Source organism: Melanaphis sacchari, unplaced genomic scaffold, assembly GCF_002803265.2.
Source record: "Melanaphis sacchari strain LSU unplaced genomic scaffold, SCAv2.0 Contig74_pilon_pilon, whole genome shotgun sequence".
In the NCBI taxonomy this organism is placed as follows: Eukaryota; Metazoa; Arthropoda; class Insecta; order Hemiptera; family Aphididae; genus Melanaphis; species Melanaphis sacchari.
In genome coordinates, this window is record NW_020271531.1 from 1,005,006 (window position 1) to 1,032,235 (window position 27,230).

The 27,230-nt window shown below is 26.0% G+C and overlaps 2 protein-coding genes across 3 annotated transcripts in view; one reads left to right on the top strand and one right to left on the bottom strand.

Moving 5' to 3' along the window:
- Positions 1-3,470: 3,470 nt before the first annotated feature.
- Positions 3,471-8,734, top strand: LOC112601053 (trypsin-like). The gene is made up of 8 exons (XM_025348463.1): positions 3,471-4,281; positions 4,397-4,489; positions 4,681-4,793; positions 5,300-5,433; positions 5,502-5,665; positions 5,735-5,869; positions 6,042-6,281; positions 8,034-8,734. Exons 1-8 carry the CDS (start codon positions 4,174-4,176, stop codon positions 8,319-8,321), a joined length of 1,275 nt encoding a protein of 424 aa, XP_025204248.1. The 5' UTR covers positions 3,471-4,173; the 3' UTR covers positions 8,322-8,734.
- A 5,439-nt stretch (positions 8,735-14,173) lies between these two features.
- Positions 14,174-27,230, bottom strand: part of LOC112601038 — a 256,787-nt gene continuing 243,730 nt past the window's right edge. Inside the window, exons 12-25 of one of the 2 annotated variants that reach the window (XM_025348438.1) lie at positions 17,701-17,974; positions 17,450-17,638; positions 17,054-17,379; positions 16,853-16,992; positions 16,617-16,784; positions 16,304-16,548; positions 16,003-16,239; positions 15,751-15,912; positions 15,512-15,660; positions 15,318-15,445; positions 15,058-15,240; positions 14,891-14,995; positions 14,575-14,799; positions 14,174-14,507 (exon numbers count right to left, since the gene is read on the bottom strand). In XM_025348438.1, the coding sequence (XP_025204223.1) occupies positions 14,355-14,507; positions 14,575-14,799; positions 14,891-14,995; positions 15,058-15,240; positions 15,318-15,445; positions 15,512-15,660; positions 15,751-15,912; positions 16,003-16,239; positions 16,304-16,548; positions 16,617-16,784; positions 16,853-16,992; positions 17,054-17,379; positions 17,450-17,638; positions 17,701-17,974 (2,684 nt within the window). In that variant the 3' untranslated portion in view covers positions 14,174-14,354. The remainder of the gene's footprint in view (positions 14,508-14,574; positions 14,800-14,890; positions 14,996-15,057; positions 15,241-15,317; positions 15,446-15,511; positions 15,661-15,750; positions 15,913-16,002; positions 16,240-16,303; positions 16,549-16,616; positions 16,785-16,852; positions 16,993-17,053; positions 17,380-17,449; positions 17,639-17,700; positions 17,975-27,230) is intronic. The other variant, XM_025348437.1, reaches the window with a different exon arrangement.

A 27,230-nucleotide genomic window follows, 5' to 3' on the forward strand; every position in this document is an offset into this window, starting at 1 on the left:
TTGAAAGGGGGGACTTATACTCGCAATACGAATGCAGATGTCCTGGAATAATACGAATGTTCCCTGTTTTATACTACTCTAATATAATTTAATATTGTACTGTGTCCATAGACGGCGATATACAATTAAAAGATAGAAGGTAGATGTACAAATGAATGGATTCCATATCATATGTAAAATGTATAATATGTTTCATGTATCATCGTCCATCATTTTTTAAAAATTTAAACAGAAAAACAAATTTTATATACCTGATAACCATAACTCATTAATAATTTCCATCATAATTATATTTTTATGATAATTATTGAATAAAAGTTAATTAGTGCATATTATATTTATTGCATGTATTTATACATTATTTGTAAAAAGTAAAAATAATATAATTTGATTCATTAGCTAATAGGATAGGTATGCAAGTTAAACTAGATTAAGTAAAAAAAAAAAATAAATAGTTTTTATGCTATACTAGGATATTACATAGATTATATATATTATTATATATCTACTAGTTACTATCTACGAGCGTTTATGTAATATATAGTAGTAAATACAATGAATTTATTTGTGTATAGAATATTTGACATATTATTTTAAATATATATACTATATAAATAGGTACCTAATAATGGTTTTTTTTTTTTATTGATCTTATTTAAGCTCGGCAACTAAGGACATTAGCTGTGTATAGGAACAGTAGTTATTTTGCATAAGGTTTGGTTAGTAGGGTCGGAACACGTGGGTATACGTAATATGTGTGTGTGCCATAGATTCGTCACTAAGAACTCAGGTGGTCACCCATCTGAGAGCTAGCGACGCCGACCGATGCTTGACCTCGGAACACATTAGTGACTGAAGCCAACTACCGCGCCACACCAGGCTACTAATAATGTTTAAAGTGTATATTATACACGTTAAAACGTAAAACTTGCATCTTTAGTGCAGGATTAGCACAAAATTCATAATATTGTAGTTTGTAATAATTGTAATTATAAATAAAAATGAGATGTACCTATACTTTTTTATAAAAAATTAACATAGGTTACATGTTGTAACACATAGTTTTTAAACTATAAATTATCATATTAAAATTTTAGCATGTTAATATTAACATAACTTTTCAGCTCTAATTTAATACATTTTACTATCGATTGATATTTGATATTATAAACGAAAGGCCACTAATCTGTTATTATAATTCGTTTTTAACAATTAACATTTGATTTAAATTTTTACATAATGTTAAAATCGATCAATTTGTATTTAATTATAATTTTTAAATAATTAAATTTTGTTTTATGCAGTTTACACTGCGTCACCAATAAAGCGAATAATTGTTTTGGTGGAATAATTTAATACATTATCTTTTTTCTATTTCACTATATATTACAGTCATACTCACAACTTATAACATTAAATAATAATTATTACGAATTATAATATTAACAGATAAACCACAATGAGTAATGATCAAATTAATATTTTAGATAAACATTTATTTTATTGATATTATTTTGTTATCTTAATCGCTACGTGTTAGTGTGTAACAGATGTAAATCCGTACTGAATAATAAATTAAGCTCAGTATTCAAATGTTAATTTTTTATAAATTTAATTTTAAATTGATTATGCTAAGACTTTAGTAGATTATTTAAAATATGAACTAATTCATAGACATAAAATTGATTTAAGTTCATGAACTCTTTTATGAACTATTTACGAGTACATTCGACTTTTTTTTATAATTATCCAGTTTTATCATATTAGTATTAATAATACTAAATTTCATATTAATTAGGTATATTCTAAAGTATATTTAATGCTTAAATAGTCTTAATTAAAAATTACACTCATATTCATACAAGGAAATAAAAACCTATAGTGATAAAATTCGGAATAATTTGAATCAATATAATATGAACAAATTATTCTATAGATTAGGTTCTAAATAACACGAATAAACAATGAACAGTGTTAAAATAAATCATTGAACGTTCACAACTAAAAAGTAGAATTTTAGAATTCTTATAATTCTGTTGACATATGATTGTAATATGCTTTAAAAAAAATCTCAAAATATTTATCTTATTAATACGCTGAATATATACTTTATTTTAATTAAAATCTGTATGCATGTTTCAGTAAGAAACTTATGTATAGTAATAAATGTTTTCATTAAAATTTATAAATTTATGATATTTATATGAACCACTCATTAAATATTTTGAATATAATTACATTATTACGAATAAGTTATTGAAAAATGTATACAATAAAACAATATATATTCTTAAATATGAAATAAAGGTTAAATATTTTTTATTACTCAAACTATGTTTTTTTATGTAAAATAATTTTTTTGTAAGAATTCTGAAATGGATAAGTTGTCTACATTTTTCACCGTTGTTGAGTTGCTTTAAGTCAATACATATATATATAAACTTTATTTCTCTATTTTAAAACGCGATTTAGTCAAATAGATTTTATTTATTGCCTAATAAAATTTTTCTTAAATATTTAATTAAAAATATATTTTTATAATAAAATAAATATAAAAAGGCATTTATTTCATTTTGAACTTTGAACGAATGAATGAATTCATTTGTAGTTTGTACTCTGAAGTTTGCTTTTACAAATAATGTACATATTACCTACTATAAATTCCATAAAAATAGTGACCATATTATGTGAATTGTATGTTTGAATTTATCAACCATCATTTATTCAAATTGATCACTTGTTTGCAGTATTATTATTGTCCCGTAGGTGTATATATATATACTTTGTCGAAATAATATATAGACATAAACTGTTAAGTATAACATTATCAAAAAAAAAAAAAATATTACTTTAAAATATGTAATAATCATATTTATATTAATATGCATTAGTATTAAAAAGAATATTTATAGTTTATGGTTATAATTTGTAACACTAACATAATATTTACACGTGAACAAATTTCATATAAATACTTATAAAAATATTTTGAGAGTTTATAATACATAAAACTTCAATAATCTTTTTAATAAATATTTAATACATGCAATAATTTTAAATTGGGTAAAGACTATATAAAAAACTTTTTTGGTTGGGGTAAAAGCGAGAAAAAGAATATTTTTGGTATGTTATAATGTTTTTATGTTTTAGTTATATTAGACTTAAAAACTTAAAGAAAAAATATTTACTATGACAATTTTAGAATTGACGTGTTGAATGACAAATGAAACAAAGGTTTTGCTAAGAATATAATTTTTGTTATGGGTCAAATTAATTTAAAGCAATTATTATGAAAATATTTTTACAAAAATTAATTTTCATTTCTCAATAAGTAAGTAATAACTAGTATTTATATTTATTAAATTCTGTCATGATTCAATTTTAAACGTTCCAAAAATATATCGTTATATTATATTGTGTTAAGTTTAATATATAATACATAAAATAAGAGACTATCATAAATTATTTGATTATCTGATGTTCACAGTCACTTATAGAAAACCACATAAATTTTGTATGTCCTATCTTGATTAAAAAACACTCCAAGTTAACAAAACCTGCAGTTAGTCCATTAAATTAAATGTTTTTTCGTTTGTAAAGTGTTCTATATAAATTATCCCTGTGTAAATGGAACACGTCCGATACACAGAACACTCGCATTAATGAATATAAAAATAATATTATTATCCATAATCACTGTGATTGATGTAATCTACGGAAACTTACTTAAATTTTCCATATGCATACAAATATCTATATATCTGTATTCTGTATATTATAAAATGTATATGTTTAATATTTTAGCTATACGTTTAAGACAGTATATAAAACACATTATACATTTCAGTATCAGATCGAATCGATCGAACGCTGCGATAGAACTAGGATTCGTTAATAATAACAGTAATAATAATAGTAATAGTAATAATTACGATAATCGTGTGTAAATAACAATCGATGAGTTTTCACGGTATTCGGGCATAATTACACGTTACCCTATCTCCAAAATGGGCATGTGTGTTGTGTACAGCAATAATGATAATGAGCTTGCCAAAACCGACTGGTATAAATTAGCAATAATAATAATATTACATAAAGGGAAACCAGAACACTCCATATACGTACACGTTTCGATTTAGGTAAGTGAAGAGAAGGGGTTTGGTTTTCATTTGAATGAACAGATTAAAAAGATTTGTTTCCAATCTATTCGACGTATCGGTTGACGGGACAAGCATGTTTAAATTTCGTTTGTGTTGGTTTATATTATTTACACAGCTCAAGGTAAGTGCCGTCACACGATTAAAATGTATTATGTCTCGTTTATCCTGCGATAAATTTAGTTATTAAAGAGTCCTTTATTGTAATGAGGTTTGGTTTATGTGTTTATAAACTTTAGGATATGCGACTATCCAATGACTTAAACGATTATTCTCGAGTCACTGCGATGCGGTATTTGGCTGACGGCTCTCAATTACCATTATTATTGTCAGTAAGTTCTATAAACAAGTATAATGGACTGATACCGTTCAAAGATGTAAATGTTTCTACTATGTTTTATTATAAGCGTGGTTATAATCAATTGTTGATTTGACAATTTATCAATTTTGGATAATAATATACTTATTTATACTGTGAAATTCGATTGGCTATAATAGGGGTAACTATTTATTGATCATGCAGGATAGAACGGTGAATTTGGTTTACAATCAGAGACAACGCCACAGGAAAATTGTCTACTCGGATTGGTCGGATTGGAGTTCGTGTTCGGATAGATGTATTACAGTTAGAAAAAAGTTAGTATTGTAGTGTTCACGATTAGGTTATAGGAATGTTATTCTTATTTTTTGTACTCGAAGCATGTCATAAATATAAATTATTGAATAATATTTTTCCAATATGAAACATTTAGAATTTTCAACGAATATTAGGAATAAAAATAAATTTAAATAAATATCTATTATGAAAAATATTATGAATGTGGAGAAAATATATATAATAATAATATTATTAATATTATTCAAAAGTTTTCATGTAGGTACCTATAGGCGGCTCTACTGTTAGCTCCCCTTTTCACCAACCCATTACTGTCATCCCTCCCTCAAATTTACTTATTGTACAAATAGTATAGATTGTACATATCAATAAACGTTATTTTAATAAAAAAAAAAAAGTTTGGTGGTGAAAGGGGGGGGGGGGGGGGGGGGGGGGGGGGGTGATGATGCCACTAGTGGTACTCTCGCTCTGGTATCTTGCTTGTAACAAACTGTATTTAAGTAATTTGCATACAGCGCTTGTTCAGATATTGTTTAAGGTCGAACATTTGTGGATCGAACGTTATTACCGAATCATCATATTGTTTTATGACTGGTTCGAGATGCCTGGGGCTCGTGAAGAATTACTACAAACAGGTCAATTCAAGTATCTCGAACAAAGGTTATAAATTATTTTCATATAGCTGATATGTTTATTAATTGAATGACAATTTTGCATTGTAATTTTAGGTGATGAGTATGGTGTGTCCGTGAATTTTACATGTGGTGTTGATGTTGCTTCCGCTACTAATCTTGGTTACAAGACTCCTAGGTTTTTAATTAAAATAATGGGAGGTCAAGAATCTGGAAAATTTCATTGGCCTTGGCAAGTTGCAGTGTTAAATGGATTTCTGGTATGATGATTATAAAATAAATAATATCGTTCATATCATTCATTACATTAAGCGTTTTCACACTTTTAGGAAGTAATTTGTGGCGGTACCCTCATAGCTCCCGGTTGGGTGCTCACAGCTGCACACTGTTCTAGACAAAAATTATTCGTGGTGTTAAAAGAATACGATTTATCTGTGTATGAAGGCGATGAAGTCAGATTAAGGGTATGGAACTATGTTGTGTATATTGTATAAATAATGTATTATATGCAATATCCATAATATGTACAACATACATACTATTACACATTTTATAATAATAAATGGTATTTAGGATTTTTTAATAATTGCTGTATGAGAAATGAAGTAACAATAGTTATTTTTATAACAATTATAGGTTGATCGTATTATAATACATCCCAGATACAATCCAAATACAATTGATAATGATATGGCTTTGTTAAAATTACGTACCTTGGATTTAGTAACAGATGGTAGATTAAACTTGCAGCCAGCTTGTCTTCCGTCCTCTGATTTTCAACGGTGGAAACGGAAACCTAAAATGTGCGTAGTTATTGGATGGGGAAAAGTGAAATCGCAAGATTCTTATGGATCTAAAATACTTCGAGAAGCTAAGGTATGTAGTTTAATACTGTTTCTAAGTAGATAATAAAGTTAACTGCGAGTTAATATAGTATTAATAATTAATGGTTATCGTATCATTCGTATCAAAAAAGTAAACAACATTTGTGTATTGTGTTTCATACTTACATAAAGGTTTAGCTAAGTTATAAAGTATTTATATCTATCAATAACTGACAATATAAGTATTAAAAATATGTTATACTTGCTGAAAAAATGTAGTTGTTACAAAGTTTAATCGATTAAATTATTTCATAACTTTCACCATAGAATTTATAAAAAAAGGTTTAGAATTTAGATAATTGCTCATCAATCTAGCTGTAAATTTTTGTAATATTCAATCATCTCGCATGAGACATTTCCAAGTAATTTTTATGTTTAATTTATAAAAATATGTTTATGCATCATAGGTAAACAGTAATCATAGTTAAACAGCCCAGTTTTTATTTTAGGTATGAAAAGTATGAATAAAATGAATTACTGATCAGTGATCAGTAAGTTTTAAAAGATGATGAATTAGTATATATTTTGGTAGTTTTGGTTAGTTGTGATGAACCATTTTGAACAGTTGAGGTCGGCTCTTAAAATATTATGTTTTTTCTCAATTACCATATATTATATAATCCTTATTTTCAGATCTAAAGAATTATACTAAAAAAGGTAGGCAAGTTAGTAAACTTTTGCTGTACATTAGATATCGATAAGTCACTATAATATGGGTATATTAAATTTGAACTCAATGATATCTTATTTTACTTGAAAAATGATTCTGAGCGTAAATAATCTGTCAACATATGATGTCACTATGTATACTATAATGTAATATGTTTTTTTTTTTTTTTATATAGCTATTAAAGCTGTTTATATTATTTTTAGTATTACGGTAGGTTGATATATTTTTTCCTTGGATGATGTAGTATTTAATTATTATAATACTATATATTAATAACATATTATAAACATTTATATAACTCGAAATTTAATTTTATCTTTCTATAAATATCGTTTAATAGAAAATATAGATTCATAATTTAAATGCATATTATTAAAAAAAAAAAAAAAATGACTTAAAATGTTTCTAAAAAAATATTAACTTAATAAATTTATTAGATTTTTTGGTTTCAGTATGAAATATTTAAGCGTAATTTTGTATTAAGTTTTTAAGAATTTTGACCGAGTATAATTTTTTTATCAACAATTATAGAAAAAAAAAAATAAAAAAAAATGAAATATTTGTCATATACCGTTAAATAACTCAGAGTTAAAATATCTTGAACATTTTATCTGATAATTGAAATGAAAACATAAACATTTTGTGAACATTTCAAGTGTCTGCAGTTATTCGTTTTTGAGTTATCTACTCCAAAAATAAATTTAATTTTGTCAAAAAAGGGATTTGTGTAAAAATCTCCATGTTTTTCATAACTTTGTTTTTAGTTTTTCCCGATCATAACATATTAGGTACGATTATTGCTCTTAAGAAATTTTTACTTTTAATTCTCTCCTCTCCCCGAGGTACTAAATATTTACGACTTTCTTTCAGAAACCGTCCCCTCTCTCCATTTTTGAAAATCGAAGCATTTTTACTGCCCCAAAAAGTAATTCGATTTGATCAATTTAATTTGATTTAATTAGATATTCAGATGCATATGCTTAAAATATAAAAACTGTGATATATAACATATAAATATATAATACAGTATGTAATATTGACAATTATGTTATGTACGTATATTGCTGTCCGTAGGTTCCGATCGTTGGTCAGCGGACGTGTCGAGCTGCGTACAGGCGTTATCAGATCACCGACAATATGTTCTGCGCGGGGTACAGAGACGGTCGGTCTGACACATGTACGGGTGACTCGGGTGGGCCACTATTGTGCAACATCCGTGGCCGGTGGACTGTGGTGGGTATCACAAGTTTTGGCTACGGCTGTGGCCGGCACAGCAAGTACGGCATATACGCCAACGTGGCCAATCACGTGCAATGGATCACGTCCGTGATACAGACGTCCGGTTCAGTAACCCGACGATGACATCCAAAGGGACTTCCTTGAAGCAACTTTTTATGATAGTTACCCTACCTGATCTTTTCCGTCTATATTTTATTGTCTGCAATAGTATTGATGATGTTTTTTGTCGTGAAAATAATATTTATATATTATTATAATATTACGATTGAACGAGATGCCATTAAAACATTATTTTGATTGAAAAAACAGTCAATATTGTTTTTGAAATTGAATTCAATCATTTCCCCAATCGTTCGAGAATTTTACAGACATAAAAATCACCATGCAACTTACATTGTTTTAAGCCAGTTAGATATTTGTTTAGGATTGTATTGTTTTACTTAAGTTTTTAAAAGGATTAGAGTATAGGCAAATACACTTACACTTATACTATACTAAAACGGAGTAATCCATTTAACGTAAGAGTTGCAAGATAACACGAAAACACGTTTTTGAAAATATCTATTTTAAACGATTTTCAGTTGTCTCAAAACAACATAATTGGAAAACAATTATTATCTTACTATCATTTTATCTTTGTAAATGATAAAAACAATTAATATATTATAATATAGTTTTAAGAAAAACGTTGTTTTTTAATGACTTAAAATAATCTAAAAATTATTTTAAAAAACGTTGATAGGTTTAGAAATAATGAGTATCTTGTGTTAAATGTATCACTCGGTATACTATGAAATAATACTAATAGTTTTATTGTTTCACTCAACCTTTATTAAAAATTGATATATAATTTAGAATATAGAAATTAATTCACATGAAATTACCCAGATAATTATGATTTTACTCTATTTGATTCAGACATTATGAAATCACCTTGGTTAAATAATTCAATATCATTATAATGATTATTAATGGATTATCATGATTCATGTATAGACAGTGTATGGTATTAGTTTAGTAAAATGTTTCCTTATCTATAAATGTATATGTATAATTTCAATTGTTGTGCTAAAATAGTTATGTGGTAGCCTTTATCAATAGAACAAATAATAGTTTTTAATAAGACATACATTAATATAAAAGAGTTGATAAAAAAAATATTTAAGCTGCAATTATGTATAGCGTATTGCAATTAAATATTGATGTATGTACATAGTAATAATATAAAATTATAATTTTTTCTATTATAAATTTATTAAGTTAAATAAGAACTATTTTGACGTATCTTATTTTTATGTTGTATACGTTGATATTCATAGAACCTATTCACTTACTTAATACACTACAATAATTAATGATTACATGCATCAATATCAATTTTCTGCTTCCATTGAGAATTTTTATAATAATACTAGAACTGTAGTCCTTTTCCGAATACTGCCCCGATTCTGAGATAAGCGATGCAAATATTGATTTTGTAGTAACATGTGTAATTTTTGATGATGTTTATTATTATTCAACATCATTTATCACTTTTTGAAGTAGAAAAAATATGCATATATTTAATATTTATGGCTATTTTTCGATAAAAAATTGGTATTGTGGAGGTCATAAGTAAAAATTAATTTTTATAAAAATCAGAAAAACAAAAATAAAAAAATAATTGAAAAACTTGAGAAATTTATAAGAAATTTGTTTTTGACAAAATCAATTTAATTTTTTTTTTATAATTTAAAAAAGAAAAACAGTAGAGATTTACTTTCACAAAATATACATATTAGTTTTTCAAGAAATACAAATTTTAAAATAGTGTATCTATTTTTAAGTTACTTATAGTAATTTTAAATGCTTTATTTTAACTTTATTTAAATTTTCAATTTATCTAGTATAATGAGATTATTATTTATAAGCCAGAATCTTTGGAAATGTAATATATTTTTAGAATTTGTTGTTTTGAAAATAAATAGTCAGGATTGGTAATTAAGTGTAATCGTTTAAAATTTAAATTTTGACGAAATTAAATATTCAAACCGTAATAACGATTTGCTTCTACAAAAGATGTACGTTATTTTATTATAATTCAATACATATTATATGAAAAAGTTCAAAAAATTCCAACACTATTTATATTAATATTTTCTTTACACATTTTTGGACTAATTTTGAGTATTTTATTACAATTTAACCACAATACTGTCCATATTTTTCAAGGAATATCAATAGATACAATATTATAATAATTATTATATGCTTAATGTTTTTTTATAAAAATTGGTAAACCGCATTATGTATGTAGAAATATATAGTACTAATGTACTAATAGTAATATAATTAAATGATGAATTAATATCATTAGAAATAGATATTTATAGGTTTGTGCTCAGAGTTGTTTTCATATATATTAGATAATTATGATTTGTTATTTGATTCAAATTAAGCATATCTGTTTGCCTTACATAAATTGAATAAAAATATATACTTATTTTATAATGTATTTTACTTGTTTTAATTTTTAATTTTTTATGTATTTTGTAAGGTGATAAATAATTTGTTATAAATATTATAATACATATTTTATACTGAGCACTTTGGTATTTGATATAGATGTACATGTTTAAAATAGGGTATTATTTTATTTATAGTGTTTAGTTTGGTAGTTTTATGTGATCGTATTAAACATAATAAGAAAATAGATGGAACGTAAACTTAAGAATTATCTAATTTTATTATGTATTGTATACACATACATATATAAATCAGGGTAGTTGAGACTTGTAATACTTTAAAATAATTAAATTTGCTCTATAGTGTAAAATAAAAAAATTCAAAAATGCAAAGAAATAAACTTTAATGCATTTATCTATGTGCTCTATGTTAACATAATATATAATGCGAAACTACAGAATTGAAATAATTAAAACGAATTGTTACTTAGTTAAAAACTGTTTTATAACTAGGGTTAGGATTTATATGTAATAAAAAATGTTAATATATGTATTTGGCTTATTAAAAATATGCAATTAATATTATATACGCCAAAAAATATAAAATATACACTTAAAAAAATCATACGTTTTAAAATTAATTAAATAATATTCTTAACTATTCACGCTAATGAAATGTATTACACAAAACAAATTTTCAAAACTGAACGATCTTTTGTTAGACCTTAATATAAGCATAATCGTACCTTCAATAGGTATTTTTGAACAGCATCAATACATACTGTCGTATGCTAAAAACGTCTAGCAACGGAATATACCATAAAATATACATTTTTCACGTTTTACAGTCGAAATAGGCAATAATATTAATTTTATTCAAAATATGCAATAATACCTATATATGTATTTTGTCCAAAATATGCAAAATAAAATCACCACTGTTTATCTCATCTTAAGGTTATTCGCGGACATTACTTACAAAAGCAATAATCAGAAGTTGTAAAAAAAAATATACTGTTGCATATAAATTCAAGCCCTATTTATAAAACTTAACTGATGAATTAATATTTCCCTCCACATGCTCAACAACATGCAACTTGGATAATTTTTGTGTACAGTGATTTAAGCGCTTTTTACATTCGATTTATCATGTAAGGTGCTGTATCAGATAAAAAATTAACAAACGATAATCAGTTGGTATTTAAAAAAAAAATACCAATAATTTTATCCGAAAGCAATCACATAAAAATGTACAGAAATAATTTACTTAACATTTACCTTGGCATGTGTACAACAGCAAAGCGGCTGTAAAACAAAATGTTTGATGTGTAATCATAAATTACGGCGGCATTAATTGAAAAATACAAAAAAACTAGGAAGTATGAAAAAGAGCACTAACGTTTTTCGTTTATGAACTCCTTTAAGTATGAAATATATTTGTAGATTACCCTGCTGTAATTTCAAGTCTCAGTAAAAAAATATGCAAATGCTACTAGTTTTGAGTTTCTGAATTTTCCATTGTTATTTGTCTTACCTACATAAAAATAATTGTATTGGAATATTAAGTTTATGAAGTTTATTTTCATGTAGTGGTTAGTTTTTATTTTTAATATAAATACAAATTACTTCCGTTAAAATATTGTATGAAACGTTTTATTTATTTTCACGTTCGTCAAAACAAAAAAAAAAAAAAAAACATACATACATTTTACAATAATATAATAACTGTAATATGCTCCAACAATAGGCAGGCATCACACATTTTTGGTGAACATTTTGTTTATATGAAATTCATCACGCGAAGGGTTGACATTAAAAACATTATTATAACAATGTAACTATTCTAAAAATATATATTATACGTGTATAATATATATAAATATATATATATATATTATACATATACATTTTATAATACACATATATTATAATTTGTTACATAATGCAAAAGTTTACAAACACCAAAAACACCAACATTATCTATTTCGAGTATTTTTTTCATTTTGTCTTGGCGTTGTTATTTATTAATTATTTTTTATACAGAATAATATTTTATGTCCCTGAATTCTGATACAATCACAGTAAAAAACAAGTGTGCGACAACAATGCGCTTAATAAAAATTTTTAAAACTTAACACCATATTCCATTTAAACATAAAAAAAAAAATAAAACCATAAAATGTCTAAATATTTATTAAAAAAAAAAAAAAAAATATTGATAATGATAACATAAGTACTTTTTTATAAAATAAAATAGATCAAAAAACAAAGAGTGGAAATTATTAAATTTAATTGCTGAATATTTGGATACATTTTTTCGAAACTCATAATTTTGATCGTTTTGTGGAAGCAATAATAATTTTATTATTTTTATTATTTATTTATTTAATATTTTTAGTGAAAATCATAAGTTTAATCAGGTACGTAGCACAATTTTTTATTTTCACAAACGTGATTTGATATTAATACAAATTATGATTATTTTAATTTTTAATGTTCTGCATAGAGACAACTTAGAGAATAATGTTATATTGCTTAAAAATGAATAATAATAACTTTGGGTTAAATACGATATTTATTGTTTTAGGGTTATTGACTTATAATGCGTAAAATGTATCAGATGTGTGGTTTAATGTCAAATGTGGTGTGAGACGACAACGCGTAGAAATTGTTGATAACTTTTTTAAATTTTATTTCATTTATTGTCTGTAAGATCTGTTATTGAAGTGAGAGTTACCATAATAATTTATTGAGAGCACCTTTAAAGAGAGTTTATCTTTGTGAAAAAAAATCCGAATTTTGCATTAAAACATACCTACAGGACATTTTTTTTATAGAATAATTTCAACACGTAAAAAAGGTATTAATAGTGCTATTATTTTGAATCGAATTTTCGGCCAGTAGACATTTTTTTAAATAATCAGTTGTGAACACGCTATTGTGGAAATTAATTCGGCGCATAAGTCTAATTAGGCTTATGAGATAAATAAAACGTCGTATTATAACCGATGAGATTTTAGAGTATTGTAAAAACATGCATATTATATTGTCGTTACTGAGAGTTTGGCGAGTAAAACGTTGACTGACTTAAATCTAATTGTTATAATGCTGATCAATGGTTTCAGTATATTAATTATTGATTCATTTGATCTATATTTTGAGTATAATAAAGTAGAAGTTAAATTAAAACTGTCTGAAAAGCACACACTGAATTATCGGGTATACGTATTATAGTTACCATAAACAAATTATTTACACATATATAATATGAACGTTAACACTTCACACTCTAATTATACGTTTATATGGTTTAGATTATTTTTATTATTATAATTGTTATATAATATAATATTATCATATTGTTTTACGAAAATCATACGACATAGATACCATGCAATTTAAAATATACACATAAGTTATAAACTTGAAAATAAACAGTTGAAAACTTGATTGTTTCTTAAATTATTATTATTATTAATAACTTTAATTTATAATATATTTAATTAGTAATTTATGTATGTATTTATTTATTATTATTTTATTATTATTAATAGCAATTATTATGTGAAAGATAAAAATCTCACAGCGATATGATAACAAAACATCATGTTTGTATAATAAATCTTAAACTAATCACAAAACATACATTTCTTTGTAAAAACTAAATTTTTTTATTATTATTAGTGGTCTTCTTTTCAAAATGATTTTTTATTTATAGATAAGGCTCGACGTGGTCCCAATCAGACCTATGTCTGCTGAGCCTCTCGAATACAGTCTTTTCGATTTTGTACTCCCCGGTACCAGCTTGCTTACACAGTGTGCTCAGAATGTCTTGATTATCGACAGTTCGCGTAGGTAACACGATCTAAAACAATTATTTTTTTGAAATTTTGCTTAGGTACTATTTCTACACACAATAATATTTTATTTACATTTATGAGATCGTTGGGTGCAATTTTAACCAGATTAATATCTTTTTTCAGCCTTGTCATGATATGATGAAATTCTTCTTTGGCGTTGGTTTTTGTCTGGCTCTTATTGGTTGCCCATTTTATCATTGCCTGGAACTTTCGAATTTCAGACACTTCGAGTGGTCTACACATTATCTGCTGTACCAGTGACTCGGAAAGCGTAAGAAAATCACAGTGATTTAAAACCTAGACATATATCCACCGAGATAAAAATAAATTATATGTATATTATATATAGATAATACTATGGATATGTTAAAAAAAAATAAAAAAATACCCTTAATGCGTTTTGTTCGATGTAAGTAAATATCAAATTAACTAATTCCACTGCTGAATTGTACCTCCATACGTAATTTTCCAAACTGTTTAACATTAAGCATATCTGAAACCAATTTATAGTTATGATGGGTAAAGAAAATGCTCATTTAAGAAAAGTTTACTTACCACATCTACCCTTAAATGCTGTTTTGTATGATGGAAACACGCCTGTAAGAGTTCTGGCAAGTCATAGTGTTCAGCTGCACATATTAGCCCGGGGACATTAGCACAAGTGATTTTACAAGAGCTCGTATGTAAGTAATCCAGTAATATTCGAAATGTGTCGGGATCAAATTCGATGATTGAAAACTTATGAGCAAATACAGTTATTTATTTTATAAGAGAATAATTATTAGGCGAGTGGACATTTATTATTATTATATTACCTCGATTTGATTGAGTTTTGCTCGATCAATCTTGTCCCCTCCGTTATTTGGACAAACACTTACTTTAGGTACGGACAACTGAGCTAACCTTTCTTTCTCCTTTTCTTTGTCCTTTTCTTTTTCTTTATCTGAAAATTAAATATTTGTTAAAATTATTTCAGCACTTCAGACTTTAGCCGTATAAATCTATTTACGGCTGAAATCTTGAGAAGAAGCCCATTTCTTTTTATCATCAGCTGACAGATTTTGTTGTTTTCTTATTGACTTACTCCATCCAGCAGTAATCGTTCCTATTCTGGAAATAGCTCTTCGCATCATCGGGGAGCTAGGAACACTTTTGGCCCTTAAAAATGTTTTTATTAATATTTTTTTAAATTATTATTTGTGAATATTTTTATTGGAAAATGTAGCTAAATTTTAAGAATATACTAACCTTGGTGTTTCTATATCCGGAACTTGTAAAAAGTTACTACTTTTTGCTTTTTGGTGTTGTTGAGAAGGTAAACTAGGAAGACCTCGGGCTAATAGTTCAGCAACCGGCATTTGAGGAGATCCAAAACCGGTGGAAATGCCGTATAACATTTCTTGGAATACTCTGTTGGACATGACATAATATCAGATTAAAATTTTAATGTTTAAATTGTTTTAAATTACTTAAAAATGATCTTTTTAGCATGATACATACCGACTTCTTACACCTAAAATTGCTCGTACACCAATAAACTTCGTTTTCTGTTTACTTTGACCTACTAAAAATACTACATCAAACAAATGACCATTTATAGATGCATTTGATTCGGAGTTTATGAAGAATTTTGTAAAATCTTTAGCAAGAGTATCGTAGTCTTCAAATCGATCTCTAACCGAATCGAGTAATGGACTGGATGGCCTCATATGCCCTATTGGTCTCCATGAACCTCTCCTGAAAAATTTTATAGCAATGTTTAATACATTACAATAATGTTAGTAATATAACTTTTTCTTGCCTGTATGGTTTAGGTATTTGACCAGTCTCACAATGATTTTGTAAATTGGCAACAATATCTTCAAGCATTTGGCTACGAGTACGTTCTTGCATTCTAGCAAATTTTGGTGCTGAATAACTAGCTCGTTCGCCATTTACAATCTTTGTTAAGATCCATTCTCTAAACATATCCTTTTCTTCGAAAACCGATTGTTCCCAAAGATATGGTTTATAAGCCCCAACTTCATCTCTAGTTACAACAGATACCTTGGAAAAATATTTTTTAATGATAATATTCAATTCAATAACGGTTAATAATTTAATAATTTATTTACTTCGTATTTAGTCCTTTCTGTTTTTCTTCGAATTCTCGGACTTACTCTGACCAATATAAAAGTATGAAGGAAATGTGATTTTATACATGCTGGTGAAAATCGGGTATCATCAGCTTCAAGGAATACAACGCACACAATATCATTACCAATATGTCTTTTTCTTTGTAACTGTAAATGATAGAATATAATTTTTATAATTTTACAATTAATTTAAAAATGTTTTGAGTTGTAGATACTTTTTGTGCATCGTGTGCTTCATAGGGTAACATAGTTGAAACGTGAAACATTATTTCAATATTTCTCCAATTCGTATAAACAGAATGTGTCCCAGTCAAATCATGTACTGTATCTAATCCTCCTCGATACTTATCAAACCCTATAAAATATATAATAAATGAAGAAAATTATAATAATTATTTTTTGATTTGTTATCATACCACAAAGTCTTTTGGTCTCTCCTAAAAGTCCAAGGAATTCTTCAAATGCTAAGCTATTTTCATTGTTATCCAATATATCTTCTTCAGTGGTTTGGCCTTCTTTGACGTATATTACTCCAACTTTGAGTTCAGATTTCATGAATACTTGGTCTAATTTTAGAAGTTCATCGGCTGTGTCAGGTAATTGGCCAAGTACTAAGGGTGGATTTAAATTGATCTCTTTACCTAGAGATCTGACCACTTCCTCACGATTATAGCGATCGGCAAATACACAAGATGCTGGTATTAAGCCATGAACTGTGTAGCTGATTGCTCTGACCAATATCCTAGGTACAGAAAAAACAATATTAAATACATATATTTTTATTCAAATTTATTGATTAAAATGGAATATACCTAAATTGGTCTCGACCATTAATGGTTTCTTGTTTAAGACTTAAGATAATTGGGCCCAAATCTTCATCATTTGTGAAATAATTCCAATGTTCCTTTTGATAAAAGTACCTTTCAAATGTTTCTTGTTCTACAGAAGTTAATTCGAAACATCGATTTTTTTCCCACTGTTCCTCAATTGAAGTTTTTGGTCTGTAAAATAGTAAATTAATAGTTAATAAATATATCATTATATTCCCATTTAATTACAGCACCTGGATGGTGGCATAATGTAATCATCATCATATGGATAATATTCATCATCCTCTAGTAGCAAACTATCTGAACCCCGAGGCCGTCCATATCTATTTCCAAAATACTCTTGGGCACCATCTGCTCCATCTGAATTTGAGCCATTATTTAACTCACGTTCGTCAGATCCAGATTCTTCAACATATCCTGCTTCACTAGTGATTTTTTGGCGAGAACATTCTATCCAGTATCCGGGAGCTGGCTGAAAGTTATGAGGCCATTCCTCACAAATATCATCTATAAAAATAAAACATAAAAATAAAATATTATTATATATTGAAACAACTTTATTTTTAATTAAATTTTAATATGTTTTTTGTTCATAGGCTTAATATTTTTATACTTAAGTAGAACATTTTCTAGTGATTTATTCAATTACTCATAGTTAAACAGCAGGTATATTGACTAATATTCCTCGTAGTGACAGAATATTTCTGCTAAGAAGCTTAGGATATAAAGGCTTATATTGTTTTTATTTAATATTTTTCATTTAGTTGATTGCAAAGAAAATTTTGTACATTAGTTGGAAGAAAGTATTTTATTTTCAAAGTTTTTATTGTTGTTATTATTATTTCTGGATTTTAGTTAATTAGTGTTTTAATAATATAGGTAGAAGTTAAATTATTTAATAAAACCTATTTCTGTTAATGACTTTTGTTAAATTCATTATTTTTAATTTTAAAAGTGCAGATGGAAAACAATACAAAACGAATTTATTCTTTCTAAGTTGTTTTTGTACTATATAATTTGTATAAAAAACACAGAGTTCTATAAATATTTTGTAGATATAATAATATAAGTAATATCGTAAAATGATTCGTAAAGAAACAAATACATGTTAAACACATTAAAAGTAATATATACATTTTTCAAAAGTATTCTTGATATTATATTACAATTCATATTAATTGTTCGTATACGATTTATTTCCAAATTGTATTAGTATTGATATATTTACGATGCTTTAAACACTCTCCAATATCTTATAAGTAATTTTTATCATCATCAAGCATTCTTGCACAGAAAACAAATAATCTGTGATTAGATAAATTGGTTAAATTGATTACTATCAGATTTTCGATTTACCAAACATATCAAGTGGTCTTTAGCTGTTTTTGTCAGGTACAAATATTTGTAATACATAGCATTTGCTCATATTTACGTTTACAATCTCGGCCATGCATATTATGGATGTTGTATGTATGTATGTATTTATGTGCAGGGAAAGTAATAAAAAAAAAATAATTTCCGGCTCGGAAAAGCAGGTTCTATTACGTGCATGTGTCTTAAAGTTTAACATAGACGAATATTATCTTGTTTATGTATGTATATAGCTACTGACTTTATTAAAATATTTTAGTAATTCAATTACTAGCAATACACTGCCTTATAAGCAGTGAGCCAGAGATTGTAAAAAGTGGGTAGTTTTAATATATTTTCCTTATAAACACACCAGCTATCATAATAAAATGACTTATATGCCTATGAAATCCACTAAATAAATTGTTATTTTGATATTTATTTTATGAACTCGGTACAGGAGAAAATTGCATGTGTATATATTTTACTTATAAATAATGAAAAATATTAAGGTTAAATACGATAATATTATATCATAAAAAAGATGTTTTAATTATTATTATTATCATTCTAATGCTTTATATTTCTAAAATTAAAAATATGTGTAAATCATAATATAATAGCCTTTTAGACTAATACTTTTTTATACTATGTTTTTAAGAAAAACTATTGTAGTAAAAACTGTGACTTCTTATTTGGCAGATTTTATTTTACAAAAATTTAACGTAATAAAAAATAATAGGTATATAATAAAAAAATTAGTTTGATGATGTGATCGGTACGCACATAGAACGACAAATGCCGTCGCGAACTATATTTTAAGATGGGTAGTTATTATTTTATATTATTAAACATAAATATATACATCACTAAAAGTAGTCTATAACAGTGTTGTATTTTTAATGGTATATCATTTAAAGCGTATACGTGATAAATCTACACATATGCATTTATCGTATGAATTGAAAAATATAAATTTTATTATTGTTCCCTTTCAAAATCGTAAAAATTGTTTTCTGTTTATTTATTTTTCTGTTTTATTAGGTGTGTGTATATTCTGCTGCAGCCCTTATAGTTGAAGACAACCAATGTAGCACTGCTGCAGCTATATAATGAAATTGAAAAAATCTATATATATTATATTACACCAAAACCAAAGTATATGCTGGCAATTCGTTCGGCTCAACATAATCAGACCGGTCCATATTATATAAGAAATCGTTAGAATTCGGACTATCTGCCAATCACGACGGTTTGAATTTAGTCTGTACCATTTAGTCGGAAACTTTTGCTTATCTGCAAATAACAGTAAACTGGAACCTGGGTTGCATCTTCTATTACACCTTAATACACAATAAAAAGCCGAGAAAGACTGTGAAACTTTGGCGTGGGTACCTAGTTTATATAATATATCGTATAAGCGGTGTAATACAAGAAAAAATCTACGCAGTTATCTAAATTATGAAAGTAAAAATAGTAAAATAATAATAATAAAATCCAGAAATGTGAGCCAACTAAATCCAATCATCAGATAGCTGTAGTCGATAATTTTACAAAATTAGATATACTATTGGTTTTTGTTTTCCTGATGTATCAATATAATTTAATAAATAAATATATTTTGTTCGAGAAAAAAATATAAAATATGAACTAATTTTGCGTGATATCAATGCGTTAAATTAATTTTCGTTTTATAATAGTATATTAAATTATATAGACTATAACCAATGAAGTTTAACACAACTAGTAACTGTGAACAGTATCTATACATGGGTATATTTGCATATAATTTAAAATATTTTACAAATATGAATAGTATAGTACTATGATATAAAATGAATATTAATATACTAATAAGAACCTAAAGTTAAAATAATTAACTATATACTAGTTGTCTACCATTTGCAGATACTTAATTTGCAAGAAATTATACATTTGAAAATACTAATTTATATTAAACAATTTAATATGACATTTTAGTAAGTTCCGGGATCATAAACTAATTTTCATATTATATTAAATGTTACTTCTAATAATTAATGGGAAATGTAATTTTGAAAAATAAATGTGAATAATAAATACATAACATAAAAATTATATTATCAAAATATCAATAAGCATTGCCATTTAAGTATTTTTTTTATATTTTATATTTTAATCTTGTTTGAATATATTCCAATCATTTTAATGCAGGTAGGTACTTTATTTTATTTGTTTTACATGTTTATGTTTATTTACATTTATAAACATTTTGCAATGGTGTTTTTAAAATATATTTATGTGACATACCTAAACTTTTTTAGATAGTGAAAAGTTTTAAACTACTTTATTGTTTAAAGAAAATTGAAATAAAAATAAGTGTATGAAAAAAATATGTCATACGTGAATATTGTTGTTTTACCTACCTATTTTTAATTAAACATGTCATTTTGTTTCATGTTCAGAAATTAAAATTGATATAACATTCTGTATGATTTAAAAAATAAATGAAATAACTGATCCAGTTTATAAAGATGATACGTTCAGAATTCAGATAAGTCGTAAATAACAAAACGATTTAATAAACCACGATAAAATGATGAAAATTTATTTTTAATTTGATCAACTGGGATTCAAGAGATGCACATTTACTACATGGTTCAAAAAAAAATTTTATTAGACCACCGTAAGTATTTCATTTTGTAGTAATTGTATGTTTAAGAATTTTCATTTATATATCACATGTATTCACTCTAAAGCATAATGCATAATATTATACTTCAACAATTATTGGAATTTTAACTATTTATAATTCTGTGGTTAAAAATTATGGCAATAGGATTGTATAATAAATACTCTACAAGTCCACGATGAAAATGATCAATATAACACAAATATCGTATATATGCCAGCGATTTAAAGTTCGTTTACCTATGTATTGTAATGGAATATCAGAAAGTAGTAGAAATGACAGCTGGAAAATATGTTTGAATAAATTTTTAGATAAACAAGTCTAAATTTGTTAAAAATTTGGGTTGTTGTGTATCAACATTTACTGCAATAAGAACTAATTAGTAATATTAATAATATTAGTAAGAACTAATAAGTCTAAAACAATATAATATGATAAATAATATTATTTTTTAATGATTGCTTTTTTAAAATTTAAATTGTAAAATTTTATTCACTTGAGAAACCTAATGTTAACTTAAGAAACAATACTTAAATTATGGTTAAGATAATGATACTTTTGAGAGTAATTAATAATTACGGTTACCTATAATTTTAAATAGGTTATATACAAGAAGCATATGATGCAAATATCTTTATCATATTAATTATCGTTATTCATTAAGTATCGTATAGAATATAATTAAAAATTTCGTGTAATGTGCTGTTACTGTGATTCGACACTTAAAATCGATTAATAAGTAATAATAGTGTAATAAGTGTAAGTAGGTATAATGGCATAGAATTATATTGAGTCCAATAATTAAATCATGCTATGCATATAATAATACTTTGAATACAATTTTAATTCAGAATTTTTGTTTGTTCAAGATAGAAACGCTATTATAAAACAATGAAAAATAAAAACGCGTTTGTGACTCGAAAGACTGACAAAAAAAAAAAAAAACTTAATTAGAATAATAACAATATAGCCATTTAAATTATGACTGAAATGTCATCACTCATCGCATTAATGTTTATTATTTATATATAAATATAAATATATTAGCATAGCGTGTAACGTCTTATTTGTTACGGGTCATTAACAAAAATAACGATTTCCATATACGGGAATACTATATTGACGGTCCGACAATAATAAATGCCGGTGAAATGTTTATCGGCTCAACGAATTATTATGTTGTCCGGTCGTCGATTGGTTAGGGTTATCGAGGTTATAGATATTTTACGAAGCGTCAGTCTTAGTATAATTTCATAGTATAGTTTTGCAAAAAGGACGTTTTTTGAAGTGGGGGTTTGTTTACGAGGACCGTGTGCACACACGCATGTCATAATAAACATTTCTTGTATACTTCGTATTAATGTTATTATTTTGCGACATATAAATATAAGTCATGGGGGTCCGAGAAGAGAAATGAAGAAAAGTTATATCGCATAACCCGTGCAAATTGTTTATGGAATATTGCGGGAACGTCTAACGTATGGCGTGGAGCCATATAATATTATATATAGGCGTTTGTACCACCTATACAGTGTAAGTATATTGTACCTGGTATATGCATATTTTATTTTCTGGTGAACAACTTAAGAACGGTAGCTGCGCGAGGAAAAACGAAAACCGACGGGGGAACAGTACAAAATATAAATGAAAAATAAAATAAAAAGCGAACCCGACGAATTTATCGTGTAGTGTCGAAAAATATAAATTGAAATCGACCATCGTGCACCGGGGCCACCGCCACTGCCATTATTGAAATTCCTCACGCAGTTGTCGACGGTGGTAAGAAAAAGAATGGGGGAAAAAAATAAAAATAAAGAGGAGGAGGAAAAACTATAATATTAATACCGCCAGCACGTAGTTTTACTACTACTCGCGTATATAATATATGTGTGTGTATAAAATTTATTAATATTTCCATTTTCTATTGTCTTGTATGACGCGTGGCGGCGGCTTTAATGATACGATATTCGCGGAAAACCGTCCGGGAAAGTAGTCTCACGCACGTCGCAACATAATAATTAAATAATATTAATTTATAATTTTATGTCACACAAGTTTATTCCGATTGAAAACATACGGGTTACATTACTAGTGAGTCATGACTTTTATAATTTATTGTTTATATTATTATTATGTGTTTAAAAACACGTACTAAATATATATGTTACCCTGTGGCAACGACTCCGTAATTAACCGGCTGACCACTCTGAAACGAATGTCACCACATAACACGTGTTAAAGGAATTTTTCGCTACAACCGTTGATGAACTATTAGAAAAGTTGCAGAAGAAGTAAAACCTGCATTAAGTTCTTTTCTTAATATTTAATCAACAACTTGAACATGAATTGGTTTTATTAATATTTAGTAAAATATGAGGTTACTGTAGTTCCAAAACCAACTTGCTCTCCTTATATGTCTCCAAGTGATTTCTTTTTTTTTTCAAATTTCTTTTTTTTTCTTCAAATAAACACTAAAAGAATGTAATAAAAAAAATAAAAAAATAATGCCATAGATTATTATATGGTGACTTATCTCAAAAATATCATTCAAAGTACCTATCTGAAGTATATTTTTAAAAGTCGAAGAAACGATGGCTGTGGTGTACGTATTGCGTATCTATTGCCAAACCCTATAGAGTTCCAGTGGCATACACTACCCGGAAAAATTACTTTGATTGTGTTATTTAAAAAAAAATGTTGTGTAAATAACGATTAATTTGAAAAATAGGATTATATTTTATCACACCTAGTATTACTGTATACTTAAAGGATACGAATAGCATGCTTAAAAGGGCCTATGTAAATTATGAAATATTTTATGTTGATACTTAAATGACAATCTTACTTATCATTATTTACTTGATTTATTATGTATACTATCAAACAAATAATAAAATTAAAATGTAGAAAATTGTTAGTTGTTTAAGCTACTGACAGGTCCCAATTCTTAAGACTCTAAATGTGCTAGGGGAAATTTTGCTTTGATATTATTCTAATGCAATAAATAATTATCTAGAATAAAATAAATTTTTTTTCCTTAAATAATTATTTTACCAATGTAACATATTATTATTTTTTGTATAAAAATAATAATTCTTGAAATAGTTAATTTAAAAATAAGTAAACTTAAACTTAAAAAAAAAATATATTAAAAATTATTAAATTTAATATTTTTTTAAATTTTTAATACAATTTAAATATATAAATCGTCTAAGAGTTTCAAAATTTGTAATTAATATAAATGTATTTTTATTTTTATTTTTTTTTTTTTTTTGTTAATTTAAACTCTCCGTATACTAAATAATAAATATACATAATATTACGATAAGAAAAAATATAACGGATATAATGTACATTATTATTCTTATTGTAAGGGCCATGGTATATAAATCGGACAGGCTCTTTTAAGATGTCATGCAAATCAAACATTTTCTGCTACTGTGTTGATTTGTCGTCAAGGTGATAGAATATGAAATTCTGACGTAGGACATGTTATGTCATTTATTATTAATATGTCTACAACTATATTATCACAACAATAAAGTAGTTCATATTATATTAAAATTATTAATACGTTAAATATTAAATAATAACGAGGTATATATATATATATATATATATAGATTAACAATGGTAATAATACTGAATTATCGTCGGATTAGCGCGTTTTGTAATCCGGAAACAATACAATAATGATAATAACAAATACTTTTGGAATAACAGCCATTTTTATTGGCTTTAAAAAATAAATGTAATGGTATAAATGTTTGCCTATATAGCTATAAAACCGGAAATTTTTACCACATCGATTCGTTCGGTATTTAAATTCTGTTAAAACCTATTCGATTTTTTCCGTAATACCTTTTTAAAAAAAGTGGTATTATTAAACGATTTGCTAGGTTTAAAAGATGGTTTAGCGGCCAACGTACATAAAAATATTCTGTTTACCTCGATATTGTATTTAACGTATCTTAGCAACTTATATTTACAAATATATTTGTATGATATACTATACACGCACACCCACGAACAGTATACAATATACACATACTTTAATTATATTTGAATAATACAATTTTTCATATTATAACCTTATCGATCGTTTAGTCGAAAAATTAAAGCCTTTACCACAATTTATACCAACTTTAATTTCACCTCAATAGACACTAAGTGATTTATTTTAACATGCTTCCATTCTTATAAACTTCTTGTATTCGTAATTTATTTATCCCTACACCTACGAATAACCTTCGAATGTCACACATACGCTGACACATTCATGATATACAAGGTTTGTGATGTATATTCTTTTTTTTCTAAACTCGTGTATACATTACTTTATCTAACTGGAAATACAGTCCAATAGTGGCGTATAATCGTGGGAGAGGATGTGATAAGGCCCTTTAAAATTTATTGGATGCGATAATTTGTTTTGAAATTACTTTTTTTTTAGGCAGTTAAGGTCACCCAATTTCTAGATTAATTCTTCTCTTTCTCCCTTAAAAAAATGTATTTTTGAACTCCAATAGCCGAAGGTTATTAATATGTTATACCATATTAGATAACTCATTCAATTAATCACACACAATAGTGTCAAAATTTAAATTGCTTATTTATCATGATCTATTTAAAATTTTATTATTCCAAACAATGTGTTATACAATCAAACATATTTCTTTGAAACATAATCACGAATCATAGTGTAATTATTAAAAATAAATTATTCTACTTCACACTTAGTATAATATGATAATATAGTAGATACATACTATTTTAGTGACACTACACAATACTTACAAGTCGTGTTTAAATATTATTCAGTTATGAATAATTCAAAATGAAATATTGAACTAGTATTTTAAAGTTAGGTATACATAAATGCACGATTCTATAAGTGATTGCTCTGAAAAGATATTTATTTTTTTATGACTTAAAATGATTAATGAGATACATGACACTATGATATTTGTACACTTTATACATTGACTTGCAAAAACTTTATTATTTTATTATTATGTGATTAACCTAACAATAGTTGATAATTGTTTTGTATAGTGCTATATCTTACAGTATCATAGTATTATAAAATAATATTATTTATTTATTTACATTAAGGCTACGATAATAATTATTTTTACTTTTATAAATTTATTTTAGGTGTTATTATAAATTATAATCCATAAATATTTTTGATTTTATAGATGCGTATTTGTAACGGTTTAATAACGATTTTTGTTGTTTATTATAATGTACGTCACGTATTGACATTTTTTTTTCAGTAGAACAGTTTTATTAGGATAATTATTTATAATATCTATTTATAAAAGGTGTAGTAAATTTCTTTAAAAATCGATAACGGAAATTAAAAAATAATTACTGCAGTAAATCAGTTTTTACATGACAGTATTACATTATTAAGCTATTATAAAATTATTTTGAATGCAGAATATATTTTATTTTATTAACTTAAACCTTACACACACATAATGTATTTTTAAGAGTTTGTCGAAGAAAGGTCGATCGCTTTTATTTTGTTATGTAAACTTATTGACCGTTGGCCATTTTAAATAATGTTTATGGTGTTTTGCTTCATTACAAACATAATTAAGCCTTATGTTTTTTAGTTTTTCACCCTCTATATTATCCATACATATATACTATACTCTTGATCAACGATTATAGTTATAGTTCTATAATCAATTCGATTACATTTAAAATTGTGACACTATATTTTCATACGTA